General features: G+C 41.0%; 1 protein-coding gene across 1 annotated transcript in view; it reads left to right on the top strand.

Moving 5' to 3' along the window:
* The window catches only part of LOC134965023 (hemicentin-1-like), a 96,570-nt gene extending 81,692 nt beyond the window's left edge, over positions 1–14,878 (top strand). The window contains exons 9-11 of the mRNA XM_063941608.1: positions 12,316–12,395; positions 13,472–13,513; positions 13,884–14,878. Coding sequence (XP_063797678.1) covers positions 12,316–12,395; positions 13,472–13,513; positions 13,884–13,943 — 182 coding nt within the window. The 3' untranslated portion in view covers positions 13,944–14,878. The remainder of the gene's footprint in view (positions 1–12,315; positions 12,396–13,471; positions 13,514–13,883) is intronic.
* The last annotated feature ends 680 nt before the right edge of the window (positions 14,879–15,558 follow it).

The raw sequence follows: 15,558 nt of genomic DNA, 5'->3' as shown, positions 1-15,558 counted from the left end.
ATTCTTTTGATGATAGAAAATCCGAAAAATACCTTTATGTATATGTTCCAACTACAAATTGTGTAAGTTGGGGTACGCATCTGACAGATTCAAAGTTCGTAAAAGATACCTTTATATGATTTATCATCATTTCACCATTGTGAGTTCTGGGTACGCTTTCAAGATCTAGGCTCCAATACTTTGAAGAGATTGTTTGATTTATCTAATTGAAAGATACCTTTATGGGTTTCCACTCACTTGTCTCTGTGTGAGTGGGGTACGCCCTTTTATTTGCCTGAGTTGTGGAAATAATCAAATTGGTGAAAAAATTGTCCTACACATCTCTCCTTTGATTTTGTTTTTTATGAACACCGGGGACACCGTATGGTTCCACGAGAGGAGGAAGAACTAATCAGAGAAATCCCTAAGTTGCCAATACGAAGGACATGTCGTTTCCTCAATAACAAAAGGGATGTATTCTATTTAATCAATAATCTTTGCGCCCTGTACATAGACAGATACCACCCTTTTCTTTTGAACTGTATGCTACTTCATGAAAGTTGGTGTTTACAAAGTCAAAAGGTATGACTTTGGAAGTTTTCCGTGATGTCGATTGGGGATCAGATGAGGATGATCGTCGTTCCTACATGGGATACTTTTTTGATTTGGCAGCCGCAGCAGTCGGCTGGGTAAGCAGCTAGCAACCCACTGTTGACCCATCCACAACTGAGGCAGAGTACATGGCACTTACAGAAAATGCAATAGAAGCTTTATGGATAAAGGAGACTTTATGTGAGCTTAGCCTTCTTTATCACAGTGAGACTATCAACATTGCGTGTGATGACAAGGGAGCAATTGATTTGTTTTGCAGCACCAAGCATTATGAACAGTTCAAACACATTGCCATTAGACACCACTTTATCCGTGAGTTAGTGGAAAACAAGTCTTTCAATGTGGTTTACATAGCAAGCAAGATAAATGCTGCTGATATGTTGACAAAGGGACTGTCATCACACATGCTGAATATGTTCATGACAAAATGTGGACTGGAATACTTTTGATAAATGTTGATTTGTTTTACTGTTTGCTTACTATGCTTTATTAATGTGTTTTCTGATAATGTCGATATTATCCTAAACCATAAAGCTATACCTTTAAACACACTTTTATAATGGAGCCGCTGCGGCCGCTTCACTTGATACCCACGCTATGTACTTTGTACGCTATTTGCGTACAGAGTCCTGTACCGTGTACGGACTTAGCGTGCAAAACACCGCGCTGGGGGTACAAAGTACACACAGCGCGCGCACACACTCTTGATAAACTTTAAACCTTATTCGTAATGCAATGCAATGATGTTACACCTTAAACCTTATGCAGCGCTGACGGTATAAATTACCCGCAGTGCATACACACCTTATCAATACACTCTTAAACCTTATACAGTTAGGTAATGCTATACGCTTTAAACCCTAGCAGGGAAAAGAGGACACAACACCGATTTGTAGTTAAACACTGGGCTCCAAAACCTCAGCGTATATATCTGGAAGGGGATAACAGTACAATTTATACACTACAATATACAACAGAGTAAACGGTTACAGTCAATGTACATACGTGAGAATATTTGCTTGCGCAACCTGGTCCAGTCCTCCGCTCATCAGGTAGATAGCGTTAAGAGTCTTCTGACCGGCCAGGCAGCAACAGGCTTTTTATACACTTCTTCCAAAAACAATACAATGGATACTGTAATCCCTTTGTCCATTGGACACAGAGATGCATCTTTACATTACAGGAGAGGTCATAGGTTGATTTGAAAAGGTGGGCGATGTCTTTCTCAACTGCTCTTGTGGGTGGTCTCCTCTGGATTCCCGCCACATACATAATATACAGTAAATACAGTTTATATCTATATTCTACTTCTTCACATAACTATACGCAGGAACATGCGATCTTCCTCTAACCAACACCGGAATGTTACCCTTAAAATACCCTACAGCTGGATACTAGACATCACCTTATAACCTTGGTCTGTCCCCTCCTATCATGCAAAGGCGAATCCCTTAGTCCTGGAATCATTTAAACTGTTGATACTTGCTGATGTGGTGCAGGGGGGCTATGTGTACAATGTGCACTATTTGGGTTAAATATGTAATGTTTTGATAACCCCCTATGTGCTCACAAACTCCGCCGTAAATACCCATACCACGTGCAGGACCGCGGGAGCGATCATACGCAAATTGCGGATATGTGCACGCACGGCGGAACAAGTGCACGCGCAGCGGGCATGTGTGTGTGGTTAGTACGTGGTGTGTGTATTACAATATTTTTCGACTTTGACAGTCCACCCTTTGGTAGTCAACAATAACTGCCACTATCTAAACACTAAACAGAAAAATATACAATACACTATCGACAGCTGATTGGATGGTAGGAGGAGAGGTGTAGGTGAGAAATGTATGACCTAGTGGGGTAGTAAAAGCATGTATGTATGAGTCCATATCTGAGGGGCATGTATCATCGTGCCGTATATGTTCTAGATAAGCTTCGAGGTATTGCGAAGTATACATTAAATCCTTCTCATCCCGTATTAAGGGTCTGTAAGTGAGCCAACAAACACTACCGAGCTCTTTTCGGCTCCTTGTTCCAACAAATGGGGTGCACATTTGGTTGATGATACATGGAGGGGGAACATATGTGAGTGCTAATATATGTGGATATCACCTGTCGACTATGTGTGTCACTAACTGAAGGTTGTAGAGATGAAGATAAGACACATATCTAAAATACATTTACATAACATTTTCATAAACATTCTTGGGTGTAGTCGGTGTCTTTTCCGGATCGATGTATCTGGGCAAAGGGGGAGACAAAGGTAAAACGGGTGAAAGAAACGGGCCATGGAATTCATTTGCAATCCTTATCATAACATTGTCTCTATGGATGGGTCGTAAATTAAATCTGCTGCTGTAACAATGCCCCTGCTCCTTAAACTCATCAAATTTGTGCCGTGCTTGCGCGGCATTAGAATTCGAACACACCTAAATATCAAGCCAATAATTATGACGACTCCCAGGATACAAAGGAGAAACTTTCCTACACTCATAATAACATTTTGAGCCCATTCTCCTAAACCTGAGAACCAATTGCGTGGGTTCAACCATGAGACCCAGCCGGTCAGTTCATTACTCACAGCAGTCAGGGTAAGGTTGTGTCACCTTCAGAACTCCCACTTCAACTGCAAGATATCGTCCATCTTTTAAACGATGATCTCGGTTGGGTCATCAGTGCTGTTTGTAATATACGTGCAGCACTTCACACCATATTGAGTTGCAAAAGTGACACAGTACCCACCCGTCACGGCTGTGATATAATTAAGGACCATCCTGTGCTGGATCAGTTCCGTTTTGTAAGCTTGCAACTCCCTACCCGTATACCTGAAGGTGTCGTCATACATCTCAGTGATATTATCTATCAAGTTCGCTAGCGCATGGATATACCTATAATTTATAATTTCTCTGGCAGTACGGGTGATGTCTAATGCGAGAAGGAATTGAATCCCGGTGGATTCGTGGATCAAATCAGAGGCTACGTGCTCTGTCCTATCTATGAGGTGTCTCTTAACGATGTGTTCATAGTGAGTATGAGTATAAGGAGCCTGAGCACTGCGGTGAACGTCTTTCATCTTATCATGGGTTATGGTCATGACCTCTGGCAACACTCTTCCAATGTAACACAATCCCTCTGAGTTTGGGCCAAGCCACTTATACGCCTTCCTCCCACATATGAAATAGGCATCATCGGGGAGAACATATGGGACAGAATATGACATTACCATATTACAAACTTTCCAAGTGAAAAACCCAATCCCTAGTTCTCTCATCTGTTCAGTACAAGTATCAGGCTGTATGATATGAGCACAGTACCCTGGTGATACTTCTCCAACCCACATGGTCTTGCTTCCCCGAGTATATCTATACCGAAAATACCTTCCACTGTTGGCTATTTGGCGTACAAGTTCAGAGTCTACAGGTATCTTATCAGCTCTGTGCGAAAAGGCCATGGTCTGGTTATTCCATGTCACCTCCCAATTTTCTGGTTTTCGGTAATTGGAAATGTTGAAGCATAATAAGGATCTATCTACATGATACTGGTGGAGATTCAAACTAGGGGGCCTAGAAATATTAAATTTCTTGTCCACGGGTCTCCCACCCCGTAATTCGAGTACCTCATCTATTGCTAAAGGGTACGGTACTAATCCTGACTTGCTCTGACCTTGAGGTACTTGTGAGCATACCCAGCATTCTGTTTGGTTTAAAACCTTACCCACTAGTGAGTGGTAATCACTCAATGGATGACGGTCCATGTTGATATTAAGGCTGAACTGACATCTCTGGATGCACCCATCTCACAATTTTTACAAATGCAATTTTCCTCAGCCAATAACCCTTCACAGTGCCTCCTAGTTCTCTGACTACCAGATCATTTTCTGATACTCGCCTTTGCTCGAGTGATGTGTTGCTCTTGGAATTCTACAAATCCATCCTCGCCATCAGAACCCATTCCAGATCCTTTCTCGACCTCTCTGGGACTCTCACCGAAACAGACTGTTCTGGTCATCAACAGGGTTAACAGGAAAACACGGAACACAGTCTCTTGGGGTAAGTCCATCTTGTTAAGGGAAGAGAAAGGAAACAAGAAGGGGGAGGAAAAGGGAAGGAGAGAAGGAGGGTAGTGGGAGATGGAGAAAATAAAAAAAAATAAAAAAACTGGTGCGACAACCGCCTCTTGGTCTTGTTGTTCTCCGCGCTCAGGTGCCGTCTCAACAGTACTGCCTCTCAGCCTTCCTGGAACAGACACTCCAGTGATATGATGTTCTCTCCGGGTCAGCGACCTTTCTGTAGGAAACATAAATCTGTTTAACTGTTGTGTATTATCAGTTGTGTGATCTTTGGGAAGTGAGAAGAGAGGGGAAATAATAAAAAGAAAATTTGTCAGATTTGCGTTCACCATCAGGCTGTCACACCATCATGTATATCGGTATCTATACACAGTCTATCTTCACCAGTATTCCCATTCTCCACCCTTTGTGCATGACCAGGCACACTGATACTGGTGTCCCTATGCTGGTGAGATATACTGGGTTTGGGCAGAACTCTGACAGACCGAGTAGGCATGTGACGTTTGAACTGTAATCCTGTCAGTGAACGTAAGAGGATGAAGAGGAAACTTTGAAGACAAATCACAGAGTTTAGTAATAGATAAGTTTGTAAAGGCAAAGAAGATTTTACAAAGTTTGACATCTGGATTGGGCACTACGGGGACTGATTCCCTAATCAGTCTGTTCCCTTTAAAAAAAATTCTATGTGTGTTATCTCTCTACTGGGACTATCCCAGCCCTCAATCCAGTGTCTTGTCCATTCTAAGTTTATAGGGAACACGGTATTTTTGAGATAATTTCCTCTACCTGTGACGGACATGCTTCTAAAACAGTGAAATGCAATATTAGTCTACGTGGGTATTTTAACATATTTTGTGCTTCCTGGGTGGGAGCACTCTATATGTATACAATCTCTAACAAAACTCCTGTTAAATTACTTAGAGGTCACTTCTGCTAGAGAGAGAGAGAAGCAGAAGTTTAGAAGCCTCCTCCTAATCTCCGTAAATTCTGTCAAAGGGTAAAGTTGCATTTATTCTGTTCTTTCCATTAACCGAATCTGTGTTTTTCTATACTGTATCGTGATTCCTTACTATATGTCCCTTGATCCCGTCTATGTGTTTAATAACGTGGCTTGTTTATTCTGTCTAGGGGTCTATATTGGCTATGTGCTCTACTACTCTTACAATTTCTAGCAAAATGTCCTTCATTTTTACAAATGTAACATATCCTCGGTCTTTTGTTACTACTAGGGTTTTGGGGCTTGGGCTGATGAGACTTTGGTGTAAGAGCCTGCATACTTTCAATCCTCAGCCTCTCCTCTTGCAGTTTTCTACGCCTAGCAATATTCCTATGGTGTTCAATTGCGCACTCTCTAAGGCAAGCTACTGTGACCTCTCTCCAATTAGGCAAAGATGTTTGTACTCTGTCCCTCACTGTCTGATCGAGTCCGTCCATTAGCACAGACACAGCCACTTCTCTGTAATTTTCATCGTTCCCTGCATCTAATACCCCCATGTATCTATCCAATTCCTGCAGTGCTCGGTGGAAATATTCAGATGTCATTTCATTTTCCCTCTGTTTTATGGAGAAAATTCTTCTCCACTCAGTGGGGAAACACAACTCTAGTTGCCTATTAATTCGTTCTATATTTTCCTGATTGTTTCTGTCAGTCATAGGACTATCCGACTCTAGTCTACAATCAGTGGTACATTTCTGGGTGTCAATATTAGGGGGTAGGCATGCTTTTTAAAAATGTCCGCCAATGTTGGTTTGTCGGTTCATACGCATTACCCAGATCTCTGATAAACTTTTGACATTTGGCTAAATGCTTCCGAGGGTCGGGGAATTCTGAAATGATTGATCGCAGCTCATCTCTGGGCCATGGGCAATACATTGCATTATTCTTAGTGAGGACTACTTCCTGACTATCGGTTCCCCCATTGGGAGTTACTATTTCCAAGACAGGGTGTAATCCTACCATTCCGTTCCTAATCTGTTTACTGTGTGGTGTTGTTGTTTCTGTGCAATGAACTGTCTCATACTTACCGGTAGCTGTGACCTCACCCGTTCTTTCATTGGGGAATATTGTTACTGCACTACCTGGTTGGACAGGTCCCACCTGAGTTTCCTGCAACATGACTGCTTGGAGGAGAGCTGCGATTTGGCTGAATCCTTCATCTTCCTGTGACCTAAAACCTTGGAGAGACTTCAAAACAGGATACATTTTGCAAAAGTTAGGGTTAATACATTGCTCTTTCATATTACTGTCATTTATGGATGTATCATTGACTGTAGCCTTCTGTTCCCCTTCGACCTGTGTCGACAATGGTGTGTTTGTGTTCTCATTCCCGCTAGGTTTGGAACCAGCTGCATATGTTAATTTCTCTTGCATATCGCCCTCTTGTTGCCATAAATTTAAACAGTTTGTGTGTCTGACCCTTTGCTTTTGGGATTTTATCAGACATATCCTAACCCTTAAATTCTGCAATACCTCTGGTTCAAAACTGCCTACCTTAGGGAATGGTTCCCTATCTTCCGCAGTCATACGTTCCCATTCATTGCACAAAATTTCTGCGTGTGGTCCATGCTTTTCACACTTATGAACCTCGCTGACCCTTTGGGTCGCGGTATGTCAACCTGAACCCTGGTTGGACGTCCCTTACTTGAGCAACTGGCCCCCATATTTTGCAGGTATTGCCGCCCCGGCTAATCCTACAAAAAAACCAAAATACTCAATATAAGGCAACGGTGAAAGTTCTCCGAGTGCTTTCACCCACTCACCGCCCACGTTGGCCAATACTACCAAACACTGTCGTTAGCGAAGGTACGTACCCAACCTAGGGCCCCTATGTAACCTCTATTTACTGGACGTATCTGGGAGTGACTTACCCTTTCCAGTAAATATTGGTTGTTGGAGATTTCCTGAGTGACCAGCGAAACCTCCCTTAACCTTTATTATACACAAATCACGCTTGCGTATGCTATATCCAGCGCTAATGATCCCGCGATTTTACGCAAAGCTCGTAAAAAGGGTATCAGGTTGCGTTAAGTATTGCACCCACGAACGCGCGGTCCAATCGAACAGCGTATAGGTAACTGTTACTTATCCGCCGTACGACCAATGGAAACGATTTTTCAGGCTGCGAAACCTCAGCCGGAGCGAATCAATCAAAAACTAAATGGGTATCTTCGCTAACCCCCTGGGCTGCGGTACTCTAAACAAAAACCTCGCTGACCTTTGGTCTGCGGTACTCTGCTACCTTGCTCCTTTGTACTTCAATTTATATTAACGTGAGCTAGCTATTCTCACGCCACCAAGTCTCCACTCATCTGGTGTGGTCTCCTACGGGATCCCAAATTCTCTGGGTCCACAAAACCTTTATTATGTTTGCACACTCACGTTCGTTCACTCAAATACACTTTGGTTTTTCTGTACAGAAAATTAACTTTCATTCAGATCAACAGCCTTAGTACCAGAGTTATACAGTAAAAAAAGGTTTTATTTAAACTAAATCTTGGAAACTGAGCAATTTGTGCTATTGTCGCGTAGCTACCGTCCCGCGTCTAAACTAAACAATGCTATTGTGTAATTTGTACTTAGCGGCCGTACCCTTACACACGTTGCGTAAACACGCGACCGTGCGTATGTCTTTACGTTGCGTACGCAGTCCCGTACTTTGTCTGAGACACGTGTACAAAGACCGTACATCTGCAATAGCACAAATCCCACACTTCTATAAATGTAAGCGATATTACCTATAATCGTTTACTTAACACAACACAGTATCTTTCTGTATAAACCTGTTTAACTAGGCTAGACTGTATTTGTGCTTTTCGTTTACTTCCTTAATATTTAATCTATGTTTTAACTAAATAGCAACAAATTTCTCAGCACAGGTCAAAATGAATCTAATAATCACTACTTATGGCAACAATGCGAGCAGGTATACAAAGTACAGGTGTATGCTTGTGTTGTGTGCGCATTTGGCGCCAAACAGAAATTCACAGACTTTTAAAATAGCTTTGCGTATTTACCTTACGGATCCCACCAGCATCCCTACAAACCATGCAGAGCAGACGCCATCTTATCAGCAATGAGATAGGGTTTACTAGTGTATTCACCAACCAGGAGAAGGCTTACGTGGGATACCTGTCCAAACTTTGCTGATAGATAAAGTCTGCTTTAACCTGCTAGGCTGCGGGTATGAGGAAAAACCGGACGATGTCCCCAATTGATAATGTCGATATTATCTTAAACCATAAAGCTATACCTTTAAACACACTTTTATAATGGAGCCGCTGCGGCCGCTTCACTTGATACCCACGCTATGTACTTTGTACGCTATTTGTGTACAGAGTCCCATACCGTGTACGGACTTAGCATACAAAACGCCGCGCTGGGGGTACAAAGTACACACAGCGCGCGCACACACTCTTGATAAACTTTAAACCTTATTCGTAATGCAATGCAATGATGTTACACCTTAAACCTTATGCAGCGCTGATGGTATAAAGTACCCGCAGTGCATACACACCTTATCAATACACTCTTAAACCTTATACAGTTAGGTAATGTAATACGCTTTAAACCCTAGCAGGGAAAAGAGGACACAACACCGATTTGTAGTTAAACACTGGGCTCCGAAACCTCAGCGTATATATCTGGAAGGGGATAACAATACAATTTATACACTACAATATACAACAGAGTAAATGGCTACAGTCAAAGTACATACGTGAGAATATTCGCTTGCGCAACCTGGTCCAGTCCTCCGCCTCATCAGGTAGATAGCGTTAAGAGTCTTCTGACCGGCCAGGCAGCAACAGGCTTTTTATACACTTCTTCCAAAAACAATACAATGGATACTGTAATCCCTTTGTCCATTGGACACAGAGATGCATCTTTACATTACAGGAGAGGTCATAGGTTGATTTGAAAAGGTGGGCGATGTCTTTCTCAACTGCTCTTGTGGGTGGTCTCCTCTGGATTCCCGCCGCATACATAATATACAGTAAATACAGTTTATATCTATATTCTACTTCTGCATATAACTATACTCAGGAACATGCAATCTTCCTCTAACCAACACCGGAATGTTACCCTTAAAATACCCTACAGCTGGACACTAGACATCACCTTATAACCTTAGTCTGTCCCCTCCTATCATGCAAAGGTGAATCCCTTAGTCCTGGAATCATTTAAACTGTTGATACTTGCTGATGTGGTGCAGGGGGGCTATGTGTACAATGTGCACTATTTGGGTTAAATATGTAATGTTTTGATAACCCCCTATGCACTCACAAACTCCGCCGTAAATACCCATACCACGCGCAGGACCGCGGGAGCGATCATACGCAAATTGCAGATATGTGCACGCATGGCGGAACAAGTGCACGCGCAGCGGGCATGTGTGTGTGGTTAGTACGTGGTGTGTGTATTACAATATTTTTCGACTTTGACATTTCGGTTACAGGAAAACTTTTTTGAGAAATGTTTTAATAAAGTGTTATGCAAATGTTTGTAACCAGAGACAGCCTTGAGCAAGGGGGGGGGTGTTAGACAATGGGTCACTCTGTGGTCTGTCTCCGTTACCAGCACTAGAGGCAGCTTTCCTGCTCTAGTGTTTTCCTGGTTAAGTGCCGTTGTGTGAACTAACATCCCTAGCCGACTCCGCAACACTCTGACAACATATAATGATGTACTTGGTGGGCATTTAAGGCTTGTTAAAACCAAAGAATCCTAAAAATATTTTTAATTTTACACAGGAATATATATTTTTTTAATCCTAGCCATTCTGTTAGTTTATGGCAAGTTCTCATTTCCATAGCCTGTGAATTCTCTTACCTATTGTAGATCTGAGTATTGATTGTCTGCACAATAGTAATTTCCAGTGTCCCTAGTGTGAGATGTACAGAGTGATTGTTTTATTAATATTGTATCGGAGACTCTCTAGTGTATCAACATAGGGTGTATTTCAGAGTTGATCGCAGCAGCAAATTTGTTAACAGTTGGGCAAAACCATGTGCACTGCAGGTGGGGCAGATATAACATGTGCAGCGAGAGTTATATTTGGTGGGTTATTGTGTTTATGTGCAGAGTAAATACTGGCTGCTTTAGTTTTACACTGCAATTTAGATTTCAGTTTGAACACACCCCACGCAAATATAACTCTCTCTGCACATGCTATATCTGCCCTCCCCTGCAGTGCACATAGGGGGTCATTCTGACCTGATTGCATGCTGCCATTTTTTGCAGCGCAGCAAGGTCACTAATGCACATGCTTATGCACCGCAATGCACATGCGCATTGTACGGGTACAAATCGTTTCGTTGCTGACCGATGGATTTAACGAAGAATCCATTCGCACAGCCGATCGCAAGGAGATTGACAGGAAGAGGGCATTTGTGTGTGTCATGTGACCATTTCCTGAGAGTGTTTGGAAAAACGCAGGCGTGTCCAAGCATTTGCAGGGCGGGTGTCTGACGTCAATTCCGGGACCAGACAGGCTGAAGTAATTGCAAGGGCTGAGTAAGTTCAGACCTACTCAGAAACTGCACAAAAGGTTTTTGCAGCGCTCCGCTGCACAGGCTTTTGCACACTTGCAAAGCAAAAATACACTCCTCTGTGGATGGCGACTGTGCGTTTGCATGGCTGCTAAAAACTGCTAGCGAACGATCAACTCGGAATGACCCCCATGGTTTTGCCCAACTGATAACAAATTTGCTGCTGCGATCAACTCTGAATTAGGCCCATTGTTCATAATTGCATATTTCTTAATTAGAAACAAACTTTTTAAAATATTTCCTAGATATGCATTAGTACCATTAATAATCAGATATACTCATATCATGATATAGAACTATATTGCTGATAATTAGAACATATTTATCTCTCATACATAATCACTTTGAATTTGATATTTATAACTGTTGTGTCTCCATGTTTAAGCTGGATGAGACATTAATTAGGGATTGCAAGTGTTTTTCTTGTTAATTACAGCTATTCCTAGTTAAATACAAATACTACATGTTCATTTTTTTTAAATCACCATCTTAACACATTACCCCTTATGGATATTTTATGTATCAATATGTTTATTTCAATAAAAATAGTTTTTTTTCTTAATGACTATTTAGAGAGTTGTTACCTTGCACTCTTAATTTGGTTCCAGCATTGCATCACTAAGATATTAATTGTAGAACATATATATGGTGGAATTCAATTGTTTGAAAAGTCAGTTGGATGTCTGTTTTTTCCTGTCTATTAGATAGGAAAAAACAGACACACAACTGACTTTTCAAACAACTAAATACCCCCATAGAGTGAATTTAATTACAGTCCGGTTTATAGTTTTTGAACTCTGTAGGGAACCAGAAGCCCATAGGAAGGTTATCTCTGAGATGGTCATTAATATACAGTAATTGAACTTTGAAATATCTTATTATGAATGGGTTAGTCTTATGCTATTAATTCCAAAGCCCAATAGATTGTTGCTATTTTGCAGTGATTTTTCTATACAGTATGTAAAATTAAGTGTCCAAACTTGATGCCCATAGATGAACTGATCTATAGATAGAGAGCCACATGCATCTATAACATTCTAAAAACATACAGTACACATGACTCTTTTTTAAAATAATAATAATAATAATAATAATACTTTGCTTTTTTATAGATGTACCCAAGATTCCTCTTTATGAGAATACAAATATGCCACCTGGACACATTTATGAAAATACTTACAGAGGAGCAAAGGTACAATGTATGCAGAGCTGATGTCACATAAAGATAATTTATATTATGTTATGTATCTCTATTGAAGTTGACAGCCAACACTACAATATACCCAAATCAAATACACATTACATCCCACTCGCTTTATTATATTTTACATATTCCCTGTGAATTTACCTACAATGTCTAGAGCCTACAATGGGGGAGAAGGGGGGGACACTTTGCTAAAATGATTTTTTTTTAAACTGATACTGCTTGCAATTTGAGTACATTTATCTAGGGTGCCCTGGCTCAATGCTAAGTAGCGCTGGGCCCCTCTTGGTACCCCAATGCAGAGATACCAGGGTCCATGTATTAAATATAATTGTGGGCCTGCAAGGGGCAGCATGCATTGGTTCACCAGTGTATGCTTGCTCTTGTAATATAGCATGCCCTACAAGTGTAGCTCTATTTTAGACATTAAATAAAAGGTTGTACTCCCTATAAAGCATTAATAGCATTGTCCCATATATTGATAAAAAGAATCTGCACACCCGTCATCAAAAATGAATTAATCTTGATCTCTTTATTAAGCTATGTACTATTTTACCCTTTGTTAAAATTTATCATTAAGAGTATATAAGCATCAGTACAGTAAGAGCAGTTAAATGAAAATTTGCATTAGATCTTGACACAGAAGCAAAAGCACCTGTCAGGAGTCAAATCTTTGAGAGGCTCTGATAATTGTGATGATGAATGGCAGTCTCTTCTGATTGGCTGACTATAGGGGAGATGTACAGTACTAAGCAGTGAAAAGAGTGAAGAAGTTGCCCATGATAACCAATCAACATTTAAGTAACATTTATAATTTGCATACTATAAAATTATACAGAGCAGATGATTGGTTGCCATGGGCAACTTCTCCACTGGCTCATGTCTCCATTTTTTTCACTGCTTAGCATAGCTTCCCCTTTGTCTGTTCTCCTCCCACTGATATATTCACCTGTACCTGTCAATCACTCGATTAATATTCTCTTTGTTGTTTCTGTATCAGTGTTTTTCTTTGGCATTTATATTATCATGTTGTACTTACTTTTTATTTATTATATCTTATACAGATGGAGAGAACAAATTCTGCAAATCAAAATCCACATTATGAGGTATGGAAAAAAGTTCTACTGTGGTGGTGGTGATGATGATAATGATACTATACTGTAGGTCCGGGACGCTACCTTCACTCTTTAAGATATATAGGTTGTATATTGCCCCCAGTCTACTGTTTAATGCCTCACACTGTCTAAGTTTTAATATAACATTGCGGAACACTAAAATAACCAGACAGCAATATTTTAATAAATAGTCCACAGTGCTAAAACAGTTAGTCCTGTAAGTTTTGCATACTACAAATGCTGTACACATCAGTCATATAACCTCTATCACTACTGTTGTGTAAGAGCTGTGTGTGTACAGTATGTGTGTGTTAGTGTGTGTTTGTATGTACAGTAATTAGTGTTCCTCTTCTATCTGCAGACTGTAATACGCACAGACGGAAACATATACAGCAACGTCATAAATGTTCCCTTGAAATAAAAATGGCACCAGTATGTATCTAACATATTTTCTTGTTACTTTTTGGGAACCTTATTAGCTCTCCACAATACCCCTGGATGGAAGCTCTTGTTTTGAAGTCAGAGCTAATTATCCAGAGAATAAACTATATACTGTACACCTTGTGTAGAGTTGGCAACTTCATAAACTGTGTTCATCAAAATGTGTTACTGACAACTTTTAAAAACAGACAGCGAGGCAATATCTGCTGTGATGGATTACAGTACTGCATGTGAAAGGAGAGTTCCAAAGATTTTATGGGTAAACAACAATATTCAAAGCAGCCTAGTGCATTCCCCTAATAAAAATCTGCTGGATTAATTATTGTGGCTTTCCCTAGAAATCTATGGAACTCATATTTATATACTCTAAGGGGGGATTCCATTAGACCCATTAATTTAACAAGTGTGGAAAATGGTGGTAGCCTCAAGCTTTAACTCCTGCGGCTATTCAATTAAGTACCGTGGCTAAATGAATTCTCCCCGAAGCCACCACAACAGATATTGCCTCAGCAAGTGCTTTGGATCCACACCTGTATTTTCTTCTGATAACCTTTGTTGCATGTGGTCTTGAATCATCCATTTGTTTGGCGCCCAGCATCTGCAACACTCTGGTAAACAATGTGATGCCTGCTCCTGGACAGATCTGCACAGGCTGCCGTGAAAAGGCCACTACTAATCCAAACATTTTCACTGTGCCACGTCATTTGTTAAAGAAGTTTCCTTACATCAGACTTAAAAATACCAATGATTTGGAGAGACTCACTCTGCTAGGGAGATCATCTACTGTATAATTCAGAGGCCTTATTAAATATGAGTGATATTTGCACTGTTTTATACCTATGGTTTTATTTTTATGCATATGACCATACTCTATAGATAATCTATGTATATGTATGGTCTCCTATATGGAACTCATACAGCTTTCTTAATAATGTATCATTAAATAATTAATATTTTTACTATAGACTTTTCTGAAGCCAAAATATATAATTGTTTAATACTGTTTGGGTATTGCCATGAGATTAATCACTTCACTACATTGTACCATCTTCCGTCTCCACAGTTCTACTTACCGTGATGAGTGACTGTACTGTTTAGACTGGCAGCATTGTAGTAACTCTGATTTTGGGACTCTGTGCAGCTCCCAGTGTTCACACCACACCTCCCTTTCTCTTTATTTTACTGTAGATGTTTATTATTAATTAGGTTCAAATCAATTTTAAGTAAGATCAGGGCCAGTTCTAGACCTTGTGGCGCCCAGGGTGAAAGTTTCCTTTGGCGCCCCCCCCCCCCCCCTCGATAGGTTAAACAGGGTTACTGCGCGCCGTAGGCCTGCTTCATAAAATAGGGGTGTGGCTTCATAGGGAAGGGGCATTGACACAGTTTTGCCGCCTGCAGTTGTACCCCCTGTAGAGTTGTGCCCCCAGAAGTTGTTCCCCCATTAGTTTTGTACCCAGTACTGTGCCTTCTGTAGCTGTGCCCACCAGTAGCTGTGCCCCCTGTAGCACTGCTTACCAAAAAAAAAAAAAACATTCACCAGCCCCGCTCCTGCTTCCCGACCGCTGCTGTACTCCATCTTCAGCTGCCAGCTCCAC

This window comes from Pseudophryne corroboree, chromosome 10, assembly GCF_028390025.1.
Source record: "Pseudophryne corroboree isolate aPseCor3 chromosome 10, aPseCor3.hap2, whole genome shotgun sequence".
Lineage (NCBI taxonomy): Eukaryota > Metazoa > Chordata > Amphibia > Anura > Myobatrachidae > Pseudophryne > Pseudophryne corroboree.
The sequence above is the reverse complement of the archived record's forward strand: the minus strand, read 5'-3'. Positions and strand labels throughout refer to the sequence as shown.